General features: G+C 45.1%; 2 protein-coding genes and 1 pseudogene across 3 annotated transcripts; 2 read left to right on the top strand and 1 right to left on the bottom strand.

The window, feature by feature from the left end:
* Positions 1-498: 498 nt before the first annotated feature.
* LOC6615445 (G surface protein, allelic form 168) lies at positions 499-11,254 on the top strand. Its single transcript, XM_002039791.2, has 6 exons — positions 499-617; positions 1,896-2,905; positions 2,976-4,113; positions 4,201-9,255; positions 9,322-9,437; positions 9,502-11,254. The coding sequence occupies exons 1-6, from the start codon at positions 560-562 to the stop codon at positions 11,062-11,064; spliced, it is 8,940 nt and encodes a 2,979-aa protein (XP_002039827.1). The 5' UTR covers positions 499-559; the 3' UTR covers positions 11,065-11,254.
* An 8,268-nt stretch (positions 11,255-19,522) lies between these two features.
* On the bottom strand, positions 19,523-20,240 carry LOC116800616 (annotated as a pseudogene). Its single transcript, XR_004361509.1, has one exon. The product of XR_004361509.1 is annotated as an uncharacterized LOC116800616 (transcript).
* A 2,544-nt stretch (positions 20,241-22,784) lies between these two features.
* LOC6615444 (trypsin-1) lies at positions 22,785-24,396 on the top strand. The gene is made up of 2 exons (XM_002039790.2): positions 22,785-23,648; positions 23,718-24,396. Exons 1-2 carry the CDS (start codon positions 22,848-22,850, stop codon positions 24,033-24,035), a joined length of 1,119 nt encoding a protein of 372 aa, XP_002039826.1. The 5' UTR covers positions 22,785-22,847; the 3' UTR covers positions 24,036-24,396.
* Positions 24,397-24,454: the final 58 nt, after the last annotated feature.

Raw genomic sequence — 24,454 nt, 5'->3', positions numbered from 1 at the left:
AACTATCGAATAATCAAACTGACCATCGACTTTTGAAGCTTTAAGCCATTTTCCTACGCAGATAGTTTTTAAAGTGCTTTGAACTGATACGAATCTTCGCAAAACTAGCAGTAAACGAAGAAATATTTCAGGGGGGCTCCCATTTGGCGGCTTTAAATGGCAGAAGTCCTCTAATCAGCCAACATATATTTCGGCTGTCCGTTGCACAACCTTATCGAGTGGTGTAAAAGTGTTCACGACTCCATTTCGCCTGATTATGGCCGGCTTATCTGGGATCGTTTTTGTTGCTTTTTATGTTAATTCCCCTCAATCGGTTATAAATAACGAAGCTTTATCGGCCATATAGCTATGGCAACAGCACTTACAATATAATCGCATTGGTCCCCTAATATAGAGCAATAACCAAACAGCCACGATAGGACCCATCGATCGATCGATTGCTCGAGCTTGTCGCCAGTGGAAAATCTATAAAAGGCCTCACATAAGCTAGCTAAAAATTAGTTGCCGGAATCCATTTTTGCGGCTAATACGGAAATACGCTTTGTGGCCCTCAACGATCATGAAATCTACGGCGGCAGGAGTAGCTTTGCTACTTCTAGTGCTAAATCACTCAAGTGGTAGGTTCGATTCTAAATCAAGGATTAATATCAATGTAAAGTGAAAGTGATCGTGATGGTTAAAGTGAAAAAATAGCTGAAGCTACCGAAAACTAAACCACTAAAAAGGAATATGTATAAAACACTGAATAAACGCAGATACGTTTGGTGTTTTACGTAATGACTTTCCTTAAACGAAACCTATGAAAAATAGTGACGTGAAGGATACGCAAACTGTAAAATAGCAACATATTGTAGTCATACACATTGCTATGTTTTAAAGTTAATTTACTTACATAATACATGTAATACTAAACACAACTTACCAGACACGAAATAAATATTCTTTGGGAAATACAATGAACAATAAAGAAAAAATAGAACAGAAGATTAACGTATCTAATCTACCAAAAGTATCTGCTCGTGTTATTCGCCATCGGACAATGAATATAATAAGTGTACGTCCGTCAATCGCGCTGACATTTATGACTCATACCCATGCTTTTTTATATGGTGTATATAAAACATTTATCTATCTATCAATAAAAACTGCACTTTCTGATGTGACATAAGCATGTAACTCTTATTGGTTCAAAGTAAACCTATCCTCATGGTAGTTATTTTAGTGTGTTAATAACGTTGCGAAACACCAGCAACCTTAATCGAAATTTTCGAGTGCCTTAAAAATCCATTCATTTTGATTTAGGTGGGTTAATTCAAGGAAAAGATTAGAAGTTGCTTTTGGACTTTGTATTGAATCCAAAGAAGTGGTTTGAAAACAATTTGTTGGTGCACACTACATCTAAAACTAATAAATGATTGATTACAATACATTCATACATAATTTATGTAATAAATGTCCACTTTGCCTTGATACAGTAATCGAAAACCATCTCGAATGACCAACTTTCTCTTTTCAAAAGAACACGCTTCTTAGTAGATTGTGTTTTGCGATCGGTATTGAATAGGCCGTTTTATGGATCAGAAAGCAATTACTAGTTTATTAATTTATTAGCTGATTGCGGAGTAAAAGATCGCAACGATGTGGTAACGGCAGCCTTCAGACATCGGTGGTCATAAATAACGCGAAATTCGATTATCGTGCGGCCCATAAACTCTTTGATACGTAACAAGCCGCAGTGTCATTAATTATACGTTTATCAACGTATTTTCCAGCTTGGATTTGGCTTACTTGCTGAAATGAAGGGCGCGTGGATTAGGTTTATTTGCACTCAGAATTACTTGGCTCTTGATCATGTTATAGCATAGTAACATTGTAGTGATATCTCTTATTTGCAGATGCTTATACCCACAACTGGCATTCGGGCCCCATCAATTGCTACGAGTGTTCCACACTCGATGAGTGCGCTGCAGGATCTGGAGCCCTGCGAAAATGTCTGGGTAACGATGGCCAAAGTTGTGTGGCCATCTTCAACAGCGATGGTGCTGTGATTGAGAGAGGGTGCAGCGACAACTTGGCATCCGTTTGCACGGAAAGCGGCGATAATTGCTATGAGTGCCGATCCCACGGATGCAACTCTCTGAAAAGCAAGGAGAATTTGCTGGATTGCGCGGTTTGCGATGCCCAGAGCGATGATAACTGTGTCTTCGACATTGAACTTGTGACAGAGAGAAGGAAGTGCAACCAACAATGTATTACAGCACTTTACCCCACAAACAGTGAAGTGGGTGCTCCGTTGGAATTGGTTCGCAGTTGTTTGGATGATCTGGATTTGGACGATCGAGAGGCCTGTTCCGAAGGATCCCTCGAAAATTGTGTTGCCTGCAGTACGGCAAGCTGTAACATAGTGGATTTGGGTGTCCGTGGAAGCTGTAATGTCTGCAAAGGTGACTGCAGCAATCCCCAATCGAAAACCTGCCGAGCTGTCCCATCTGGAGATAAGCCAGAGAGCTGCTTCATCGAAATCGATGCATCCGGAGCTATCTACGAAATGGGATGCCTAAGTCAATACAATGTGAGCGATGTTACCCTCATGGAAACCAACAAGCAGTTGTGGTACTGCACTGGTGACAATTGCAATGTGGAATCTGCTCTGGCAAAACCACAAACATGCAAGCTGTGCAGCTCCCGGACGGATGAGGATTGCGCCGTGGCCCCCGATAATGTGGAAACGAATACGCTGTGCGAAAGTCTCGTGAACACCGATTGCTATTCAAGGATCCTGGATAATGGACACACGGAGAGGGGCTGCCTGACCAGCTTGGAGGGTGAGGATTACCTGGACTGTCTCAAGGACAGCAATAGCACCAAGTGCAGCAGATGCACAGGAGAGTTGTGCAACGAGCTGGTGGGTTTTTTTTCAAATGGAATTGGATATTTTATGAGCTTTTTATATCTATTTAATTTATATTTTACAGCTCCAACCCACGGAGCGACTGAGCTGTCAGATTTGCGATTCCGGTAAGGATGCCTCCTGTGAAGGATCGCCCTCCGCCTCTGCCCTCTGTCTTCTGCACACACCCAATCAGCAGTGCATAACTGTTATAGATCTCTTGGGTAACACTCAACGTGGATGCAGTGCATCCGTGGAGTGTGAGTCCAGTAACCCGAAAAAGTGTGACGTCTGCTCTGGAGACGATTGTAATACTGGAAACCTGAAGAGGTTGGAAGATGGGCAGCCAGGGCTGTGGGGACAGAATTTGCCCCTAAGCTGCCAGAGCTGTTCGGATGCCACCAGTTGTGCCGCCAGTGATCTTTCGAATACAACCTGCTCAAGTAACTCCGACTATTGTGTGACAGTATTCAGTGCGAATGGATCTGTGTCGGCTAAGGGTTGTAGCCAGGAGATTGAGCAGACCTGGGCCAGTTACTGTGATGCCAATGGCGGAAGCTGCCACAATTGCAACTCCAATGGATGCAACAGTGCCAGATCCTTGGACAGCTACACCGAATGCATCTACTGCGACTACGAGAACGAAGATTGTGCCACCAATGCCGCAAACGTAAAGTCCCGCCGCCTTTGTAATGGCCAGTGTTTTACTGGTTCCCGCAGGAGATCCAGTGAGAACTTCATTTTCGACACTGTGCGAGGATGTTTGGATGACAAGGATCCGGAGGATCAGGCGGCCTGCATTGCTGGCACCGATACGGCATGCATAGCCTGCTCCGGAGCCAACTGCAATGTGGAGAACATATCCGAAATCTCACAGTCCTGCTACAAATGCTCAGGATCCGATTGCGATGACCCGAAGGCCAGCAAATGCAGCCAGTACAGTCCCGATGATCGTTGCTATATCCTCTTCGACTATAACGCAGATATCAGAGGCATGGGCTGCCAGTCCGATTTGGATGAGGAGTATGTGGATGAAAACTTCCACTCTCTCCTGTTCTGCGATGACAACGACTGCAACTTCTTCGATATTCTACCAACCCCACACGAGTGTATCGTCTGCGATTCTTTCGAAGACCCCAACTGTGCTACAGATCCTTCAAAAATCACATTAATTGGAAATTGTGGAGTCCTGCCGTATACCAGCTGTCAGACACGCATCATAAGTGAGTATTACTTACTATCTAAATCCAATTTTATTCTCAAATGTCCTACCTTGAATTAATGGGGTAATCCTCTTTTGTGTTTCATAGATGGCAGAACTCAGCGTAGTTGCCTGAGCAGCTTAGAACGTGAGAATTTGCAGGAGTGCCTCGATGGAACAGGAAGCTGTGTGGTTTGCACTGGCGATCGCTGTAACGCCGATATATATCCCGCGGATCGTCGTCGTTGTCAGCGCTGCAACTCAGTCACCGATCCCACGTGCTCATCTGCTCCCGATGCATCCGAGGTGTGTCCCTACTATCTGGAAAACGAAGGATGCAGTGCCAAGTTGGTGGATGGAGAAACCTATCGTGGTTGCCAGCGGGAGTTCACCTGCGACGACTCGGACAAGCAGCACTGCCGTCTGTGCTCAGGCAAGGACAATTGCAATGTGGCGGATCTGTTCAACTCCAACATTGGATATCCGAGCAAGTGGCTAACTCCGCCAGTCAATTGCTATTCCTGCAACGGCACCGATTGCCAGGGAGCCAGCTCGGGCACCTTACGCAAGTGTACTGGCAACGATGAGCAGAATTGTGGCACCGTTTTTGATGCCTCTGGTTTGGTGATCTTCCGTGGTTGCTCGGACACACTATACGAGGATGCTGAGCTTCTTCAATACTGCGATGAAAACTCGGCCAACTGCAAGTTCTGCAAGTCCAGCGGTTGTAATAACGCGAAGGAGTTGAGCACCTATGTGGATTGCCTGTTCTGCGATGGAAGCGATGAGGCCGAATGCGTCAGAAAAGTGGGCGATATAACCCGAACTTTGTCCTGCCAGGGCAGCTGCTTAACTGGCCTATATCCCCGCAATCGATCGGAGGCCAATCCTGTTTACGATCTGGCTCGCGGCTGTTTGGACGACCTCGATTACGACGATCGTGAGGCATGCTCTGCCGGAACTCTGGAGAACTGTGTTTCCTGCTCAGGCGCCACGTGCAACAAAGCTGATGTTCCCGAGGATCGTCTCAGCTGCAATGTCTGTGAGGATGCCGCCTGTGAAACACTTACCAGTCAACTTTGTTTGGGATATCGATCTGGAGATCAGTGCTATATACATGTCGGCGATCGCGCTATCAAGGCCATGGGTTGTGCCACCGACTTGCAGGATTCGTTCCTGTTAACCAATCGCAGGGACCTCTATCTCTGCTCCGGCGACGATTGCAATACCAAGGATAAGCTGAATTTGAATGGCGTTTCGTGCAATGTCTGTAATTCTACTTATGATGATGGATGTGTTGCAGGGATCGCGGTCTCAGCTACTGTTTGCGAACACTACATCAATCCCGAGTGTTATAGTTATCTGAATGAGGAAGGCGTTTTGCTGCGTGGTTGCCTTATGGATACCAATGATGAGCTGTTCGATGAATGCTCCAGCGCTGGCAGCACCAACTGTACCATCTGCAGCACGAATAATTGCAACAACGACGTGTATCCCTCAAATTGGCTGACTTGCTTGCGTTGCGACTCCGCCAGCGATGCTGATTGTGCCCTGAATCCGTCGAGCTATTCGAGCTACTGTCGTACCTATTCCGAGGATGATGCCTGTGTCACTTCTCTGTCCAACGGTCGTACCCGTCGTGGCTGCCAATCGGAGCTGAATTGCGATGCATCTCAGGCGGGTAGCTGCCGAGTGTGCTCCGGAGCCAACTGCAACACTGTGGATCTTCAGTCGAGCTACATTGGTGAGCCAGGAAAGTGGACGGATCTTCCGCTGAGCTGTCACGTTTGTAGCGATGCAGCCAGTTGTGCGTCAGTGGGTACGGAAACCACGAAGTGTGAGGGTAACAACAAGCAGACGTGCTCGACGGTTTTCAATTCCGAGGGTCAAGCGGTGGCCAGAGGATGCAGTGACGCTGTCTTGGCTGCCAACTTGGACTACTGCGATTTGAACGGAGACCAGTGCGTACAGTGTAAGTCGGATGGATGCAATAATGCCGTCTTCTTCGACTCCTATGTGGATTGCTACTTCTGTGATGCCGAGGATGATGTGAACTGCGCATGGGAGAAGCCAGAAAGTACCAGAAAGTGCCAGGGTCAGTGCATGACGGGATTGTATCCTCGCAGCTCATCCTGGGACTCCGCACTGCTGCCCACTCGCGGATGCCTGGACGACTTGAATGAAGCGGAGCGAACATCCTGCGCCGCGGGAACTCATTCCAATTGCACCGCCTGCACTGGATCGCTCTGCAATGGAGAAGATGTCATTGCGAATCCCCTGGAGTGCTACACTTGCAAAGACCCGTTCTGTGAAGACCCGACAACATCGAAGTGTGTGGCCTACCGGGAAAATGACCAATGCTATTTGGCTTACGACGACTCTGGTGTGGTGGCCCTGGGCTGCGCCAGTGAGTTTGAAAAGCAAGTTATCCAGGAGCTGGTGGCCCAGCAACGTTTGCTTCTGTGCTCCGGACAAAAGTGTAACGAATACAGCATTACACCCGATCCCAACACTTGTCTGCAATGTAGCTCTACGGATGATCCTCGATGTGCCACCAACCCGAACCAGTTGACCACTACCAATATTTGTTCCCAGATTCCCTACACAGAGTGTGTTACCCAGATTGATAGTCAGGGTAACACCATTCGTGGATGCATGTCCAGTTTGGGTGGAGACGATTTCTACGAGTGTCTCACTGGCGATGGGAAACTCTGCGAAACGTGCACTGGAGAACGTTGCAACGGGTTATCCGTATTCCCCGCCGATCGTAGGAAGTGTTATCAGTGCGATTCCACCAGTGAACCCAACTGTGCCGCCTCACCAGCTACTCTTACAAGCACTGTGTGCCCCATTTACTCCCAGGACGAGTCCTGTGTAACCACATTGTTGAATGGCATTACGCACCGAGGATGCAGTTCGTCACTCACCTGCTCAGATCCCTCCGATTCCAGGACGTGCCGCGTCTGCAGTTCCGCTGATGGTTGCAACACCATTAACCTTGAGAAAATTGGCGAGGATGGCATGCCTGGAGCATGGCAAGATGTCCCTATTGAGTGTCTAGCGTGCTCTGGAACAGATTGTGCTTCTGGTGGAGGTACCCTAACGAAGTGCTCGGGATATGATAACTGTGTGACCGTGTTCAGTGAATCCGGTTCAGTTACTCAAAGAGGCTGCTCAGAGTCCGTCTTCGAGGAGTCCGAATACTGCGATGAAAATCCCGCTTACTGCCCCCGTTGTAATTCCAATGGCTGCAACACTGCCGACTCCCAGGATAAATATGTGGAATGCATCGTTTGTGATTCCAGTGTGGACTCGAATTGTGTTAGTGATCCCACACAGATCACGAAGACACGCCAGTGTCATGAACGTTGTGTCTCTGCCTTCCTGCCCCTCTTCAACGAAACTGAGGATCCCAGCTATGCGCTAATCCGCAATTGCTATGATGACTTGGAAAAGGAGGATCGTGATGCCTGCACAGACGGTAGCAAGAGGTTCTGCGCCACTTGTGAAGGAGCCAAGTGCAATTCCGAGGACTTAGTGGCCAGCCGGCATAGCTGTCTGGTATGCCAGGGAGATGAGTGCCAGAGTCCAAAGGCTAGCAGTTGCTCCAATTACAGGGAGCACGATGAGTGCTACATTCAGTTCGATGAGGAGCGGTCGGTCACCTCGCTCGGCTGTCTGAGTGAATTGAGCCAGGACGATATCTATCTGCTTAAGCGCTCCAAGAGATTGCTGACTTGCAGCGATAACGATTGCAACACCATTGAATCCGTGCCAGAAACTCAGACTTGCACTCTGTGCAGCTCGCGTACCGAGGCCAACTGTGCGATAAGTCCCTTAAGTGTCGTTTCATCCACAGATTGTACCTTGGGTGGCTTCCCTGAATGCTATTCCCGTGTCCTGTCCGATGGTAGCACAGAGAGAGGTTGTCTCTCCAGCTTGGAGGACGACGACTTCCTCTCGTGCTACAACAGCACCTCTGCCTCGTGCAACTCCTGCCAGGGAAATAAGTGCAACCAACTGGTTTACCCCACTAATCGCCGATCCTGCCACGTCTGCAACTCCGGAACGGACGCCAATTGTGAAAGCAACCCCAGTAGTCTTACCGTGTGCTATCTGTACGATGCAGATGACCAGTGTGTGACCAATCTGAGGAATGGGGTGACCTACAGGAACTGCGCCTCCTCGCTTAGTTGCGAGGCGAATGCCAAGAACTGTGTCTACTGCGAGGGCGATGGATGCAATCAGATCGATTTGACCGCCAAGTCCGATGACAATATTGGAAAGTGGCAAGATCTTCCTCTGGAGTGTCTTACCTGCGAGGGTACCGGCTGCCAGGAGGAGGAGATTGCCTCGGTCAAGTGCCAGAACAACAACGAACAGGACTGCCTGACAGTGTTTGGATCAGATGGAGCCGTGACCAGACGCGGCTGCCAGGATGAGGTCGGGGCGGATGCCACCATCTCCACATATTGTGGTACCAACGCCGGCAGCTGTCCTTCTTGCAAGTCCAACAACTGCAACAATGCCACTGCCCTGAGTCAGTACACCACCTGTATTTACTGCGACTCCTACAAGGATTCCTCCTGCTTGTGGGATCCTACAAGTGCCAGCCACAGAACTCGTCAGTGCCAAGGCCAATGTATGACTGCTCTTTATGGCAGCACAGATGCTGGCTTGGATCTCATCCGAACCTGCTTGGATGACAAGGAGGCGTCTGACCAACTGACCTGTGCCAACGGCTCTGATTCCACCTGCGCCGCCTGCAGCGGTGACTCCTGCAACGTCCAGAGTTTGCCCGAAGACCGCCTGAGCTGTTACACCTGCGAGGGCGACGATTGTGAGGATCCACAGCCCAAGACCTGTGACATCTACAAGCCCGAGGATAGCTGCTTCCTGTGGGTGGACGAAGAGAACGATCTGAGGCAACTCGGCTGCCTGAGCTCCTTCCGCAACCAGGATCTGGAGGCCATTATCAAGACGAAGCGCATTTCCGTCTGCAATGGCACCAACTGCAATGTTCCCCAACTCCAGTCCCCCGTGCGATGTGCCGTCTGCGACTCTCGCGAGGATTCCTCCTGCGCCACCGATGCCCAGGCCATTGGAACCTTCAGCACCTGCAGTCAGTTGCCCCACACAGGATGCTTCACCAGATTGGAGAATGGTACGTTTGAAAAGAAGGTTTTTAGTCAAATATTTCTTTAATCCAGCCATATATACTTTTTCCTAGATGGTTCAACCCAACGTGGCTGCCTGTACGATCTCGACCAGACTGATTTTGCCTCGTGTCTTCTAGGAAGCGATGCCAACTGCACCGTGTGTTCGGTCGATGGATGCAATCGTGAGGTAACTAAACAACAAAAAGAAACATTTAAACTTAAAATGATATAATTATTGTCCCATTTCTAAGGTCTTCCCGGCTGATCGCCAAGTGTGCTACTCCTGCACCTCTGCGGATGACTCCAGTTGTGAATCGGATCCCTCGTACACCTTGGCCTGTCCGTGGGTCAGCGATACTGAGACCTGCAGGACCCTGCTTTCCGGAAATGTCACAACCCGCGGTTGCAGCAGCATCGTCGAGTGCGATTCCAGTGACTTCCGCAACTGCCGCAGTTGTTCAGGCAGCGAGTGCAATGCCATCGATTTGGCCAACCGGGTGGACGATGGTCAGCACGGTTTGTACCAGGCCCTGCCCTTGAAATGCCACTCTTGTGTGGGCGAACACTGTCTGAGTTCGCTGGGACCTGCGGTTACTTGTTCGCTGAATCCCGAGCAGGATTGTAAGACTGTCTTTGAGGCTGATGGCGTGTCGGTGAGAAGGAGAGGTTGCTCAGACGATGTGGATGACTACGAGGATCGCTATTGCCGAAAGAATCCTGCTTTGTGCTTCACCTGCAAGTCGAACGAGTGCAATGACGCCTGGTCCACGGAGGAGTATGTGAGCTGCACCTTCTGCAATTCGGCCAACAAATCGAGCTGTATCACCGATCCCAAGGAATCCGACCTGAGCAAGCGCAGTTGCAAGGGTCAGTGCTTGGTGGCTCTGAGTGGAGAGGATTTGATTCGATCCTGTTTGGACGACAAGGAGCTGTATGACCGCTCCGATTGCAGCACCGACGAGAGTGGTACTAACTGTGCCACCTGCTCCGGCGCAGAATGCAATACCTTCTCGTATCCGGCTGATCGACTTAGTTGCCACACCTGCTCGGATGCCACATGTTCGAGCTCCCAGTCCCAAGCCTGTTTGGCCTACAAAACGAATGACTACTGTTTCGCCAAGTACGCCACTGATGGCAAGGTGGAGCTGATGGGTTGTGCTAGTAGCCAGAATAGCTCCAGCTTGGAGCAGTGGCAGGAGGGCAATCTGTTGTACTCCTGCCAGGGCAGCGAGTGCAACGAACTGAGCCGACTGCCCGCCGAAGGAGAGTGTCTGTCCTGTGATTCCAGCAAGACCTTGGAGTGCGCCCAGGATCCCACAACTGTGCTGACCACCATTACCTGTCATGCGCCCAACTCCGATTGTATTACTCGTCTGGCGAACGGACATACGCACCGTGGATGCTGGAGTGAACTGAGCTCTACCGAAAGCAGCAGCTGTGTGGCGGATGGCACCTGCTCCGCTTGCTCCGGAGCCAAGTGCAACGTCGAGATCTTCCCCAACAATCGACGACGCTGCTACATCTGCAATTCCATTGATGACCCACTTTGCGCCCAGCATCCCAGCAGCTTGGCCGTGTGCCCAATTTACGAGGCAAACGACGTATGTGTCACATCCTTCAACAACGGCCTCCTGCGGCGCGGATGTGCAAGCGAATTGGAGTGCGAGATCGACAATGAGGATCACTGCAACAAGTGTTCCACGGATGGTTGCAACACTATCGAACTTACGGGTTCAGCCGGCGGACTGTCCGGATTGGGATTGGGTCTCACCCTCATCGTCGCCTGGCTGATCAGCTCAATTCAGCGACTGTAGGATATGTCCTAAGAACAAAAACCTTCCAGTTCCAGTTCCATTTCCGCCATCTAGTTAAGTAGATTTACCATATATAGAGTATGCTTATGTAATTAGATTGCTGTGCTGAGCGCGACGGGTCGTTTGGACTCGTCGCTCGATCTACCAACGATTTGTAAATAAACCAAACGAAAATATCGAACAATTTAAATGGTTTTTAACTTCTTACCTTACTTAAAGAAAGCAATTATGTTGGAAGGACTTTTGAAACTGGAAGTTCAGGTGATTATGCAACTATAATATCGTTTTCTTTGTGGATCTCTTTACCGTTCGGAAAATTGCAAAACAAAGTATTTCTCAGTGTATATACATTTAAGTTCCCTATTTATTTTACATTATGCCCTGTCCACACTTGGTTGGTCTGTTTTGAAAGCCTTAACGCCTGTCTACCTTGGAACTCCTTCAGTTTCCACGACTTTTCTCCGCTGAGATATGCCAGACAGATTTTCCCTTTACCGACCCACTATTTCCACGTCAATTTTTCGCTCGAATAAAGTTGAAAAGTGAAATTGCCTCTCCTCCCGAGAAGCCAAAAAACAATGGAAGGGAAAAAAGTTGCCAAGAAATTGCGAAACGCAGCCATTGGAAATAAAATGCAAATGCAGAAGGCGATGCGTTGTGTGTTGCTTTAGTGAAGTTTAAAGCAAATTGAAATTCGTTCGGCATAACAAAGGAACGAAGAAACGCACAACTTAATCCAGACTCCTGCCGAGAAATACAGTTTGGTCGCCCAAAAATTGCCATCAAGATTGGGAGCCAATGAAAAGACAACTTTCTGTGGCGGAAAAGTTGCCGCAAGTCCATTTGATTTGCTTTTAATTGCCGGCTTTTTGGTCCGACCAGCGATAAGCAATTGCGTTTTAGATTTATAGCGAGCAATTAAGTGGTTGACAACGATTTAATGGCAAATTACACAATAACCACAAGACATGTAGGCGGTTACTGGAAAGATTCGAAACGAGTCCGGAAACTGGAGGGAGTCGTGAGTAATGCGAATTAAATGAACTTATTGATGGCTCACTTGGTCATCAAGAAACAAGAAGACTTTTGACTACGCAGAAATTGTTGGTAAATTGTATGCCATTTTGGTTTTGGATTAAAATCTAAACAAAAATGTGTTTTTAGCCAGTTTAAGTCAGTTAATATCTTTCTGTTGCATTGCTTGTTTTAAATCCCTTTGATTGCTTTTAAATCACGTAGGTCAGTAGAAAATCATTCCTTCCTTTTCAAATTTCCTGACTATATATTTTATCCGATCGTGACGTTGTTTCTTTTCAGCTATCACAGTCTACAGGACCAAAAGTCTTTGCGGTATTTATAGATTACACGTATTCATCGATCACTTTGTAAAGTCGACAACCTGTTGTTTTTTATTTGCTATCGCCTTGCAGCTGTCACAACAAACTGCCCGTTAAACCAAACTGCATGTTGACCAATTTATTTCGCCGCGTCTATCACGTCCTCTAACTCGGTTTTCCCCGCGATTTTCCCGCGTTTTCCCCGCTGTTACCAACTTTGATTCGCTGACAGCGACAGCCGCTTTTAAAATCTATTAGTTGGCCAACTGCCGGGCAACAAGGAAAACAGCAACAACCATTTCCACTGTAGGAAGCCTGTTTTCGGCGCCAGAGCAAACAAAATTTAATAAACCGCTTGCCGGCTTCCAGTTCGCTGTGAGTTATGTGCCACAAAATAAATTATTTTCGGGTTTGTCATTTGATTAAAATGTTTGAGCCCCGCACCAATGGCAAATTAATTGCAGCCCTGTTTCGTGGTGTGTGGCAGATATCCACAAAGTCCTGTTTGAACCAAAAATAACTTCGATATTTAAAACATTTCATTTTATTTCAATTTGGTACCTGATTTATTTTAAAATAAACTTAAATAGCCATATTCTGGTGCAGAAAAACAGGGAGCTTTTTACTTACACGATCTTCGTGACATTTGAATTCCAGACTATATGTATTGTATCTCCCCTTTGATTTCAAGGGAATTCAATTAATTTCCGCAACAACTCGTTTCTGCCCCAACTGTCACTTCAATTTGCTGGAGGAGATTGCCACATATGTGGACTGCAGAAATGGAGGGAAGAAAACACGGAAAGTAGACAGTGCAACATTCGGGAATCCCACTCGTCATCTTCAGCGTTCCTGGATGTCTGAGGTGCGTACGTGTCTGTGGCATTTTATTAGGTTTCGATGGACTCGCATCGTGTCCGAAGGAAATTAAAATATTTCGAGCGGTAAATTTAATTTACTTTCAGCGTAAATATGGACGGACAGACATACGGACAGAGTGACGGACGAACATGGCCAGATGAACCCGGCTATTGATCACAGGTGCACTTTCTTCAACCTGTTTTATACTTTTCAAAATATTTAACATAGTTTATCCAAGAGTGAAGGGTAAAAGAACCTACGTGTGCCATTTAAGCCAAATCCAGACAATTGAATTTTTTCTGCCACAACACACACACATAGAGATAGAACCTCGCATGCGAGATTATTGTTTTATGGAGCCAGGGCATTATTTAAATTGAATTTTTACAAAATTAACTCGATTGTGCTACAAAGAGAGGAAAACAGAGTGCACATTTATATTCAATGTTGGTCTCTGGGCTTATGCGATATTTATTTATGGCCGCCAACTTGTTTGTTGTCCCTACGCCCTATTGCCTTCCCCCAACACCCCGCTCCCTCTTCATTTTCCGCGGGATCCCTAACAGCATTGGGCTTATATTTTATTTATTTTCCTACGGATACAATTGAACAATTGATTCGCGTGCATTCGAATTTGTTACAGGGATTTAAATTGAATGATGTATGGTTACGTGGATTCGTTACAGTTTTTTCAACGCTTTTTTTGTTAGAGCAGTGAATTTTAGAATTAAATTTATGTGCGGACTTTGAAATAAGCGAGTATGTAATATGCAGAAACTACATTTATGAGGAGCCATTATGTTATGAGCTTCATTTTTCTATTCGTCTCATGTTCTTCGGTCTATTAACTTTTAAACTGCAACAAATCACGCATACGCAATGTTATCCAACAAATGCCACCAATTTACATTGCATTTGGCAAACGTTTAACAATTTTTGGCGCATCCCGTCTAGTTGGCACCATTTGGTCAGCACCAAAGAGGAACAAAACTGAATAAAAGCTAAGAAGACTGGCCGAATTTGATAGTACTGTACATTAAATACCCTGTAATACCAATGTGTAAATGAAATATTCTATGTATTCATAAAATTGAAACCAAATACAATAAAATGTTGTGCTTTAAAATATATGAAGATAATTACAGGCTAATAGTAATATACATAGGTGTTGAACAGTTGCAGTTTTTATTGAAACAATTCGGATACTGATACTCCCAACATACCTTCTGGTACCCTACGAAAAAAATATAGAAAAATGTTTAAAATATATACAAATAAATTAAGCAATCACATGCAATAAAAACGGACTGAACGCAATGCGGAGTGGAATTTTTGTGTGGCGCCGACCAGGGTTGCCAGGCGCCACAGCGACGAGGCCAACAACCCTAGGCATCATCGTTTTCCATTAAATCCGTTCTTTTTTTCTCCGCTTTTTTGGCGAGAGTTAGATAAATGTAAATAGGAAATGGAATGCATGACTTGCGCTAAAGAAAATGTCTACATTTTTTGCACATCCTTTCTTTTTTTTTTGGTCTGTTGACCCGGTCAATGGTTCAAATGTATAAGTTAAACCAAAAAATTGACTATGGATGAGGTGTGATAAATTGTGTTAGTTGGACACGCGGTCCGAGGAAGTCATTTCCTTCCATTTTGAAAAGGATATGGGTGCCAATGAGTACTGTCACGTAAATGCTGCCAGCTTGAGAGAATGCATTATCCTCTAGCCTTTCTCTCTCTAATAAATGGTATTACACCTGAGCACAAGGACATGTAATGCATTTGGATGGCCGCTTAATTAACCGGCACGTTCTCCTGACCCCCAACTGGTGTCAGCTGCTGCAAATATTTGGCATGTGGCGCCAACGCTGCATTCCACTTAATTAGCATTTCCTATGTATAAATACCCATTTGTACACTGAGAAGAAAAGCATAGAGTTGGCCAATGGTTAACTGAGGAAAATAATATAACCAGTATACGAAATTTCTTTCAGCGCACTTATAATTTAATGAAATGCAAAACACGCACCACTTTCAGTTTAGTTCAACCGTTTAGGGCCTAATTTATGTTGGCAAATGATAAAGTAAATGGCAAGCGATTACATGGGGGTCACATGTTTGGATTCAGTCGGAACGATAATGGCCCAGTGGGGGACTCGAAGTGACTTCAACTATCCACTAACTATGTATTTTTTGCTAAGGCGACGATTTATTGAACCTGCCGACTTATCAGCGACAACAGAACGGAGCCAAATGGAGCAACCCTCGCACTGAGTCAGTTGGTCAAGGCAGCCACCCCCAAAAACAGATCCTGCAGGAAGTGAAGCGCAAACGATGCTGACACTGACACAGATACAGATACAAATACGGATACCGATGGCAGGACTAATACTAAGGGGGCGGATGGATAGATTCTGGAAGGAGTTCCGTTGACTGGTGCCAATTTTCCGTTGATTACAACACTCGTCTGTCTTTGACCCCGCACCTTGGGTCAACCCCCCACTTTCAATCGCTTGACAAGGGTCAAGTGAAAGTTTCAACGGGCAACTAAGGCTAAATTGTTTGCCACCCTTTTGGCCACTCTCTGTCCACTGCTCCAGTTTATTTGTTTTGAACTTTAATTTGTTTAGCTGTCGCCAAAGGCAGAGGAAGGTGTAAATACATCAGAAAGGAAATTGTTCCAAGTGGGTTACACAAGCAGACCTGATTTATTTCGACCGAAACCGAATAGAAAAGTCCAGAACTAAAGGAAATCCAACTATCTGTCCGTGACATTTTCAGTTATTAAATTGGAAAGATAAGAGAACAGGGATTAGATATTCCTTTTGAAACCAATAGCAATGGATGTATTTCATTATATGTAGTTCATAGACCTGAATCCATTTGCAATTCATACTTCCAAATTTAATCGTTGCAACTGCCATAAACTTGGCTCAACTTTACCAAGAGATACCGAGAGATATATCATATCTTGGCAAAAATGTTCCACAAAACCCAAAGCTCTGCACTTAATCTTCCACACGCAGCAGTTTCGCAGACTGGGTAGCCTGTGGAAATGGAGACAGACTACTGCCCCATCAGGTTTTTGGCATCGCTGCCAAAATCATACATCAATTTGGGGACATTCATCAGTGCCAGGCCACAAATGTGACATGGACCAGAGGCAGAGGTTTTGCGTTTGCGTTTGCGTCTGCCACGCGGAATATTTCGGCACATCGAAAGCCAGACGGGAAAATGCAAAATGGCAAGGCGGCCCGGCCCTCACAGAGGTACATCGCTGCAACATTGTCAAAACAATTAATCATTGATGAAGAAAATGCGCATGGAACCAGCAAATGGCCGCTTGACTGCCTTATTTGTATCGAAATGTCAGATCGCAGACACCGGAGGACAGAATGTCATGGCCGAGTCTGGCTTGCTTTGTGAATTATGTAGGGGACAAGACCACAAATTAGACAAATTTTCGCATGATTATTTCAACCAGTTGTTGGACAAGTAAATTAATTTTCATTCGTTCAATGCCTTCGGGAAATTTCTGAGCTGCATAATGCAAATATCGTAGATGTTCAGATGGAAATCCAATTAAATGCCGCATTGACTATAATCGATAATTAACCAGACTTCATAACCATAATTTCAACTTAATGATTTTCCCCAATTAATTACTAACTAGGCGATTTTACGAATTATGCTTCAGTGGGGTGTAGTTTACAATTTACGTTTTTGTTTTATAAACTACCTCCCCTTCCATCATCAAATAAAATATGAAAAATCGTTGTTTTATTGTAATTAACCCATTGAATTTTCTGCGGTTGGCAAGGAAACGCTTCAATTAACCTGTGGTTACGGCGCAGAGAAATTTATGAATTATTGAAAACATCCGTGAAGGAATATCAAGCTGAAAATAATATTGGTCGCAATTTATGACCACAAACTGTGTCAGTTTTTATTTAAAATGGAACACCACCATTTGCTTTAAGGTTGCTAGATATAACAAATACTCTTTTAAATTACTACAAATTACATTTTCCTTGGGTACTGTATTTTAGCTCTAACTTGTTGCCTGATATATTTATTAATTTAACTCATATAAAGAGTATTATTTGTGCCATACTTTTTCAGAGGTCTGAACCTCTTTTGGTCCCTTGACTCCACTTGCGGCAATTAAATGAAGCGCGGATTAATTAATTGCGGTTTGCAACTTTATTCTTCTCGGCTTGTTTATTTATAACTTTTGCCTTAATATGTACATATAAAATAAATGCACAAAGTTCAATTTAAAGAATTGATTTAACTGAAAGCTTTTAGAATCAAGCCAACTCATAAGAACAGAAAAACCGGTTTGAGTTCCAATTGATGAGCAGTATTTATACATAGATTATTGGCCATTTTGGGTCGTTTGATTATTCAATTTTTACGTCATTTAAATATGTCAACAAACCAGATTTTATAGCACCAATTTATTTATTTCTTCTCTCCCCCGTTTCATGTAATAACGGGTCAGATTTGATGGCTTGTTTACGACTACATTCCCATAGAATTAATGAGTCGTTATGGGAGCATAAAATATGCAATCGATCGAAACGAGGGCAACTTCCCGATCCCAAGCCGAAAAATCTGAATCACCTGTCGCCAGCATACAAATTGTATTTTTTATTTATTTTGTTTGTTTTTATCTCAAGTTTGGGAATGGGAACGCTGATCATCCGAGAGTTACAAGAGCATTTAAAAATTCCATTTAATGTTCCCATACCCATTTCCATTTGGAAGTGCTCGTGCCTCCTTGAGTTTTTATGTTTGCTCTTCATGATGGTCAAACAAGCACTCAAAGTGGTTAAGCATGTAACGCCTTTGGTGACCATCTTGGCCAAAAACAAAAAGACTTGGCTAATTGGTTTTATAGTGAGTTGATTGCTTTATTATGAAAATGTAATATTATAACAGGCATCTTTTGGAGGACTTTTCTTGAAACTCATTTTCATTTATTTATTACTTATAGCTGCCAGCTTGTGTGTGAGCTGTCTGGATTCGCATTACCCTGTAATTAATCCATTATGAAGCCTTGCGTGAGTAGGATCCATTGCATGCCATTCGAGAGTCGCATGCAAATTATTGCAAGTATGTTGAGCATGCCCAAAAAATCATTACACATTTTTAAGCTGTTTTTTGTTCGTTGCATTTTCGTATGAGTCTTTCAACAAGTACAGGTCATAATCGCTGTTTGTGCAAAAAATGCAATCGCGTGCTAGGGTTGCAGCCTGAAACTTGAGACTCCGGCTGTTGCATGCACCTTAAAAAAGTTTTCCTTGCGTGAGCTTTGATGCGATTCTGCTGATTTCCCAGCCAAGGTGTGGAAACTCTTGATCAGATATTCGTGTCTACTTTCATGGCCTTCTCTATCGAAACCAACACCGCCACAGACCATAAAAAAACCTAAAAAAATAAGCTCGGTTTCATTTTCCTTTCGCGAATCCTTTGGGTTGACCGGCAAATGAGAGGTAGCTGTCTGAATGGCCGCAATGAAAAGCGAGTGTGGCGCGCAAATGGAATAACTAATTAAATTTTCAACTGCAAATGAACAGGAGAGCCAGGAGCATTCCAGGATAGTTGAGTTGAGTTGAGTTCAGCTGCGAGTTGCCAGCTTCCCAGTAGTCGACTGGCTACGGCTAACTACCGGCTTAATTAACTTGGCAGATAAAATTTTATGGCAGCCGGTTGCTAACGTGCATAGCAAAACATAATCTATTCGGTGTAATAGCCATTCATGGCTTGAATGGTTGAGTGCCTGAATGGTCGTCGTTGCCCTAATGGTTGTCTATGCAAATATGTTGCAATATCCTCTGCTATGCACCCCCAACATTCAGAAAATGTTGTTATGGCGTTACCTCAAAATTTTCCAGTTCTTGGATGTTTTAAAATGTTGCTTTACTTTTTTTTGCCACACCTTGCGCCACGGCACGCGCATCAAAAGTGAAATTTTTTACACGCACCCAACTGTCTGTGAAAAATTTTCCATTTACATGTGCGCTCGATGTTTTGGCGAAAAACTCGGGGTCAGGTCATGTCAGACACCCAACGACTGCCCAACAATTTTGTAATTGTTTTTTGCGGCTTGCCGCGGGAAATGTACATCCTTAAAGCCAGTGGAATTAAGAGATCGACTTTTCTGAAATGAAATTATCTTTTAAGCAACCTAATGTGCAGAGAAATCGCACAAAAAAAAAACTGGAAAAACTGCGAAAAAATAAAGAAGAAAATTTGGCTCGTATTAATGTCTTTAATTAATTAACGTTCACAAACGTTTTAAATCATCGATTCCTTCTTGAGTCTGGGAACAGCAGTCCTAATAACAGTCAAATATGGGGTATCCAAGTTTAGGATATTCAAGTAATCCTATAAACCTATCCTATATATTTCGAATCCAAGTCAATCGTTATCCGTATTTGGGGTATCCAAGCTGTGGGGTATCCGAGTGTAGGGTATCCAAGTGAAGGTATTCAACTGGAGGGTACCAAAGTATGGGGTACCGACGTCTAGGGAACCAAAGTCTAGGGTACCAAAGTATAGGGTACCAATGTATAGTGTACCAAGGTATATGCTATCCAAGTATAGGATATCCCAGTGTTGGGTATCCCAGCATATGAGAGCTATTATAATCTGAATCCAATAATAGCTCAAAAATGTCTTAGTCGAAAAGTTAATTTTTGCGGTGGCCAGGATTAGCGAGTCCTTGAGCAACGCGATTTCCTAACCACCGTGGTGATCCAAAAATACACGGATAGCCTTATGTCCTTCGCTCGTTTCGCTGATGCCTCTTCTGGCAGTTGGAACAACCGCAGTTCCGGCAAGATCCATTGGAGCAACCGCAACTTACGCCGTCCACCGCAACTCTACCATTGGAGGACATCGCTTTTGGGGCATCTTAGGTATTCCTCGATGACGCACTGATCTCTTTCGGATACATGGTAAAACATGGCAGCGACCTGCAAACTAGAATTAACAGTCAAGTTCTAACCTTACAGGCGTATTTCAACTTACTTGTCCAACAAAAACTTAAAACACAACTTAAAATTTGGACCGGTTACAAGCTCACAAACTTACACCGAAATACAAAAAAGCCGAAAAACATAAAACTATCCCATTTAGGTCTGGTGCTCTGAATAACTCAAGGTGTAATGATGTATGTGGGTTCAGACCTTTGACGACTGCCAAAATATATTCCACAGGCTACTGGGATTCACAAAAGCTGAATTTAAGATATATTATAATATGGTTATGTACTTTTGATGAGTTACTTGTGCACTAGTTGTTATTATTGTTAGTTATAAAAACATTACTTACCGCCTTTTGATTAATTTTCTCGCCATAATCACTCCTTATAAGGATAGACCCAGCATCGGAGTGGCAATCAGGCTTTATAATCGATTCATATACCCCCAATTTATCACATGCCACCCATCCTTGGTGACTTTTTGGCATGTACCTGCCGGCTGTAATTGGCCGAGCATGAGCTTGGGCTTGTTTAATGAGCGCTTAGTAGTTGGCAACATCTAATGTGCATATTACAATGCCAATTAACATATTTTGCCATCGTGTCCGCCAGAGCCAATCTGCCAGAGCCAGCTCTTCGGTGGAGGGGCAGGCTTTCCCGGCAATCAGTCCCAGAGTCACTCTGTTGGTGGTCACGTTTACCGGAGAGTGGGCCTTGCATAATTGCGTCGCCAAGTGCAGGTCCCTTCCTCGGGATCGTAAATAACCCCACTCCCATTTAACATATATGTAGATGTGCTCACACATGCAACTTGTTCGCCCGTTTTTTTTCTCCGCGTTTTTCATTCGGTTTTGTCTAGCCGGGGCATTATGCAAATGGCACTTTGTTTTAACTGCGTGCACTGCGGTTGGGCAATGCAAGCGACTATGCCTTTGATGGGACTGCCCAGCAGTGATGCTAACGATCTATTAAAATAAAAGTGAAAAATCACCGGGAATTCAATTAAAAGCCCGCGCTTAATTCGCATACTATATTTCATCAAGTTCTGCATACCACAAAGATTTTTCCGCTGAACTGACATTAGTTCGTCATCATCATCATCCACAAGCCCATGCCCCCCACCATCCAGTCAAAACTGTAACTCCATGTAGCTCCACTCGAACTGCATCTGCCTCCAACATTACGCGGACAATTAATATGCCAAGTGTTATGTGTGCGCATACTAATGACTGCTCCAACCGGCGACTCCTCGGGGAGACCTCCTCCGATTCTCCCCGCCTTTCAGGGCAGACCCTCGACCATCCATCCATCAATGGCCGGTCATCCAAGTGGCGCAGGCGCAACGGCGCCGCCTCCACAGCCCTACAAGTTGCTTTTAATGATCCAGTGGAATGGGGCTACTTAAGCCCATGACCAATATGACTCACGACTGGAGTGGACACGTGCGGATGCCACAAGTCGGCTGCATCGTTAATCTCTGCTGGGAGGAAAGTCCAGCCTGACGGTTTCATGTCTTGGGGGAGGTTATTTTTGCTTTTATGACGATTGCTCTTCTCCTTGGGAAGCTAAAAGGGTAATTAATGTTGGAACTCAACTCAACAGCGTTTGCTAAAGGAAAATGTTATTTTTGATATATAATAAAGAAAATAATAAATTACTGAATAAAACTCGAAACCTTTTGGAATTCTTCTACGTAAGATCACAGTTCTTAACCCAGATATCAGCCTGTTTTTAAAACGCCCCAAGCTCCATGAGTCGGCCAAATTGGCAAAGCCAACCACGTAAACGATGTAAATGTAAACAGTGCCACAAATTTATTGTTGTCAGTGGCATTGTTGCTGTTTTTTTTTTTTATTGTCAGCTGTTATAGCTGTCGACACACAAACACGGAACCAGCCGACCCACAAAATCGCCGAGAAGTAGCCCCAATAATATAAATCAAAAGAAAGTAAAATTACGATGCGTCGCCGAGCGATCGATTGGACGGACGGAAAAGAAGCAAAAAAATTCATTTCAATAAGTTTGAAGCGAGAAAAAAACTTTCGCTACTTCAGTGGCGCAAATTACAACAAAAGCCCACTTTTGTGGATGAGTGGCTCCGATTCTGTTGAGTTTTACTTGCCAGCCAACCGACTGAAGTATCATGGTCAAGCGGTGGATAGTGTGGATGCCCTGAGGCGCCCACGCATGCGCAGAATACAAATGCAAATTCAAGGGGAGTGCGAGAATGCACAGCGAGAAATTCTCACCAACTTTGGGAAGTATACTCCGTATATAAAATAAATTAAAAATGATATATGTTTAATAATACTTTACTGTACTGTAGTATAAATATTATGATATTAGTATTAGTCGTTTATAATATCTAGAAAGCTTCAATATTGGCTAAAATAAATTTATAGGTATAGAGAATACCTGTGTTTCTCTCTGTGCGGATTGGATTGGCAAAGTGGACGTGCCACCGGCCAGAACCACTTTTTTTTGGGTGAAATGCCGCTTTCAAATGCTGGCCAAGCAGCTGGGCGATCAGTTCGCCGAGAGCCACGCGAGTGAATCGGTGGTGTCGCTGTGGAGAAAGCCGGAAAAAGTCTAGAGAAATGAATCGAGCCTGGTTGTGTCTGCTGATCTGCCTGGCCTTAAGCTGCGGTCCAAGCCAATCAGCCAGCCAGGATCATTCCACGAACCAAACGGCAGCGAATCCCCTGCTGAAACAATCGCAGAATACATTTATCCAATGGGTTCTCTCACTTTTGCCTCAACGTCCCGGCAGCTCGGATTCGGAAAATGCCACTCTGGCCACCTTGAGCAGCAGCTCCATGATGCCGGACGCGGCATCCACGACATCAACCACCACACCAGCCCCATCTTCCAGCACCACTACAACCAGGAGGGCAACCACTCCGGCCCCGCCCACTTTGAATCCGCCGAGGAATTGCAGCGACTGCGTCTGCGGAATAGCCAATATACAGAAGAGAATCGTCGGTGGTCAGGAAACAGAGGTTCATCAGTATCCCTGGGTGGCCATGTTGCTATATGGGGGAAGGTTCTATTGCGCCGCCTCCTTGCTCAACGATCAATTCCTGTTGACCGCATCTCATTGCGTCTATGGTTTCCGAAAGGAAAGAATCTCGGTGAGATTACTCGAACATGATCGCAAGATGTCGCATATGCAAAAGATCGACCGCAAGGTGGCCGAGGTGATCACGCATCCCAAGTATAATGCCCGGAACTATGACAACGATATAGCTATCATCAAGTTGGATGAGCCGGTGGAGTTCAACGATGTGCTCCATCCCGTTTGTATGCCAACGCCGGGCAGAAGTTTTAAGGGCGAAAATGGCATTGTCACTGGCTGGGGAGCGCTCAAAGTTGGTGGACCCACTTCCGATACCCTTCAGGTTGGTTAGCCCATTTAAGATTGAAGTATAAAATGCAATATAAATGTATTTGAATATTATTTTATGCAGGAGGTTCAAGTGCCCATTCTATCGCAGGACGAATGCCGCAAGAGTCGCTATGGCAACAAGATCACGGATAACATGCTGTGTGGCGGATACGACGAGGGTGGCAAGGACTCGTGCCAGGGTGACAGTGGAGGTCCTTTGCACATCGTGGCCAGCGGAACGCGAGAGCATCAGATCGCCGGCGTGGTCTCGTGGGGTGAGGGCTGTGCCAAGGCCGGTTATCCTGGCGTCTATGCCAGAGTGAATCGCTACGGAACCTGGATCAAGAACCTCACCAAACAGGCTTGCCTCTGCCAGCAGGAGACCAAGAAGATCAAGTAGCGACCATCTGGCTATTTCTGTATCTATTAATAGTTCAATACTCTTGCTTGGCTGGCAATGTTTAATATTATATCAGAATTGGTATCTCCCATCCAATGTGATAATTCTAATGTCTTCTCAACATGCAATAGCACCGTTTGAAAGACAAGTTTTCATTACAAAAAGCTTGTTATTTCCAAAATCACTAATCCCATATCCCAAGTAACGAACTATTTTCGCCGAAAATAACTATGCACTTTCTTGGGATATATGCTCCAAAACTATTTGCCACCTTTGCAAGAGTAAGTCAGCTTCAACTTCGTCGAAGATCCCATTTTCTAGCTGTTTTATATTTATTGATTAAAAGAAAAGTTTCCATAAAGTGCGCTAACCTTTCTCGGGAGCCGGTTTCCTTTGGGGATTCTGGTCTAGCCAGTTCT

This window comes from Drosophila sechellia, chromosome 2R, assembly GCF_004382195.2.
Source record: "Drosophila sechellia strain sech25 chromosome 2R, ASM438219v1, whole genome shotgun sequence".
NCBI lineage: Eukaryota > Metazoa > Arthropoda > Insecta > Diptera > Drosophilidae > Drosophila > Drosophila sechellia.
The sequence above is the reverse complement of the archived record's forward strand: the minus strand, read 5'-3'. Positions and strand labels throughout refer to the sequence as shown.

Excerpts from the sequence above, each read along its gene's own strand:
- LOC6615445 (XM_002039791.2), top strand. The coding sequence starts at position 560 with ATGAAATCTACGGCGGCAGGAGTAGCTTTGCTACTTCTAGTGCTAAAT. Across the intron at positions 618-1,895 it reads AGTGCTAAATCACTCAAGTG|ATGCTTATACCCACAACTGG; the intron begins GTAGGTTCGATT and ends TCTTATTTGCAG. Across the intron at positions 9,438-9,501 it reads TCGATGGATGCAATCGTGAG|GTCTTCCCGGCTGATCGCCA; the intron begins GTAACTAAACAA and ends CCCATTTCTAAG.
- LOC6615444 (XM_002039790.2), top strand. The coding sequence starts at position 22,848 with ATGAATCGAGCCTGGTTGTGTCTGCTGATCTGCCTGGCCTTAAGCTGC. Across the intron at positions 23,649-23,717 it reads CCACTTCCGATACCCTTCAG|GAGGTTCAAGTGCCCATTCT; the intron begins GTTGGTTAGCCC and ends TATTTTATGCAG.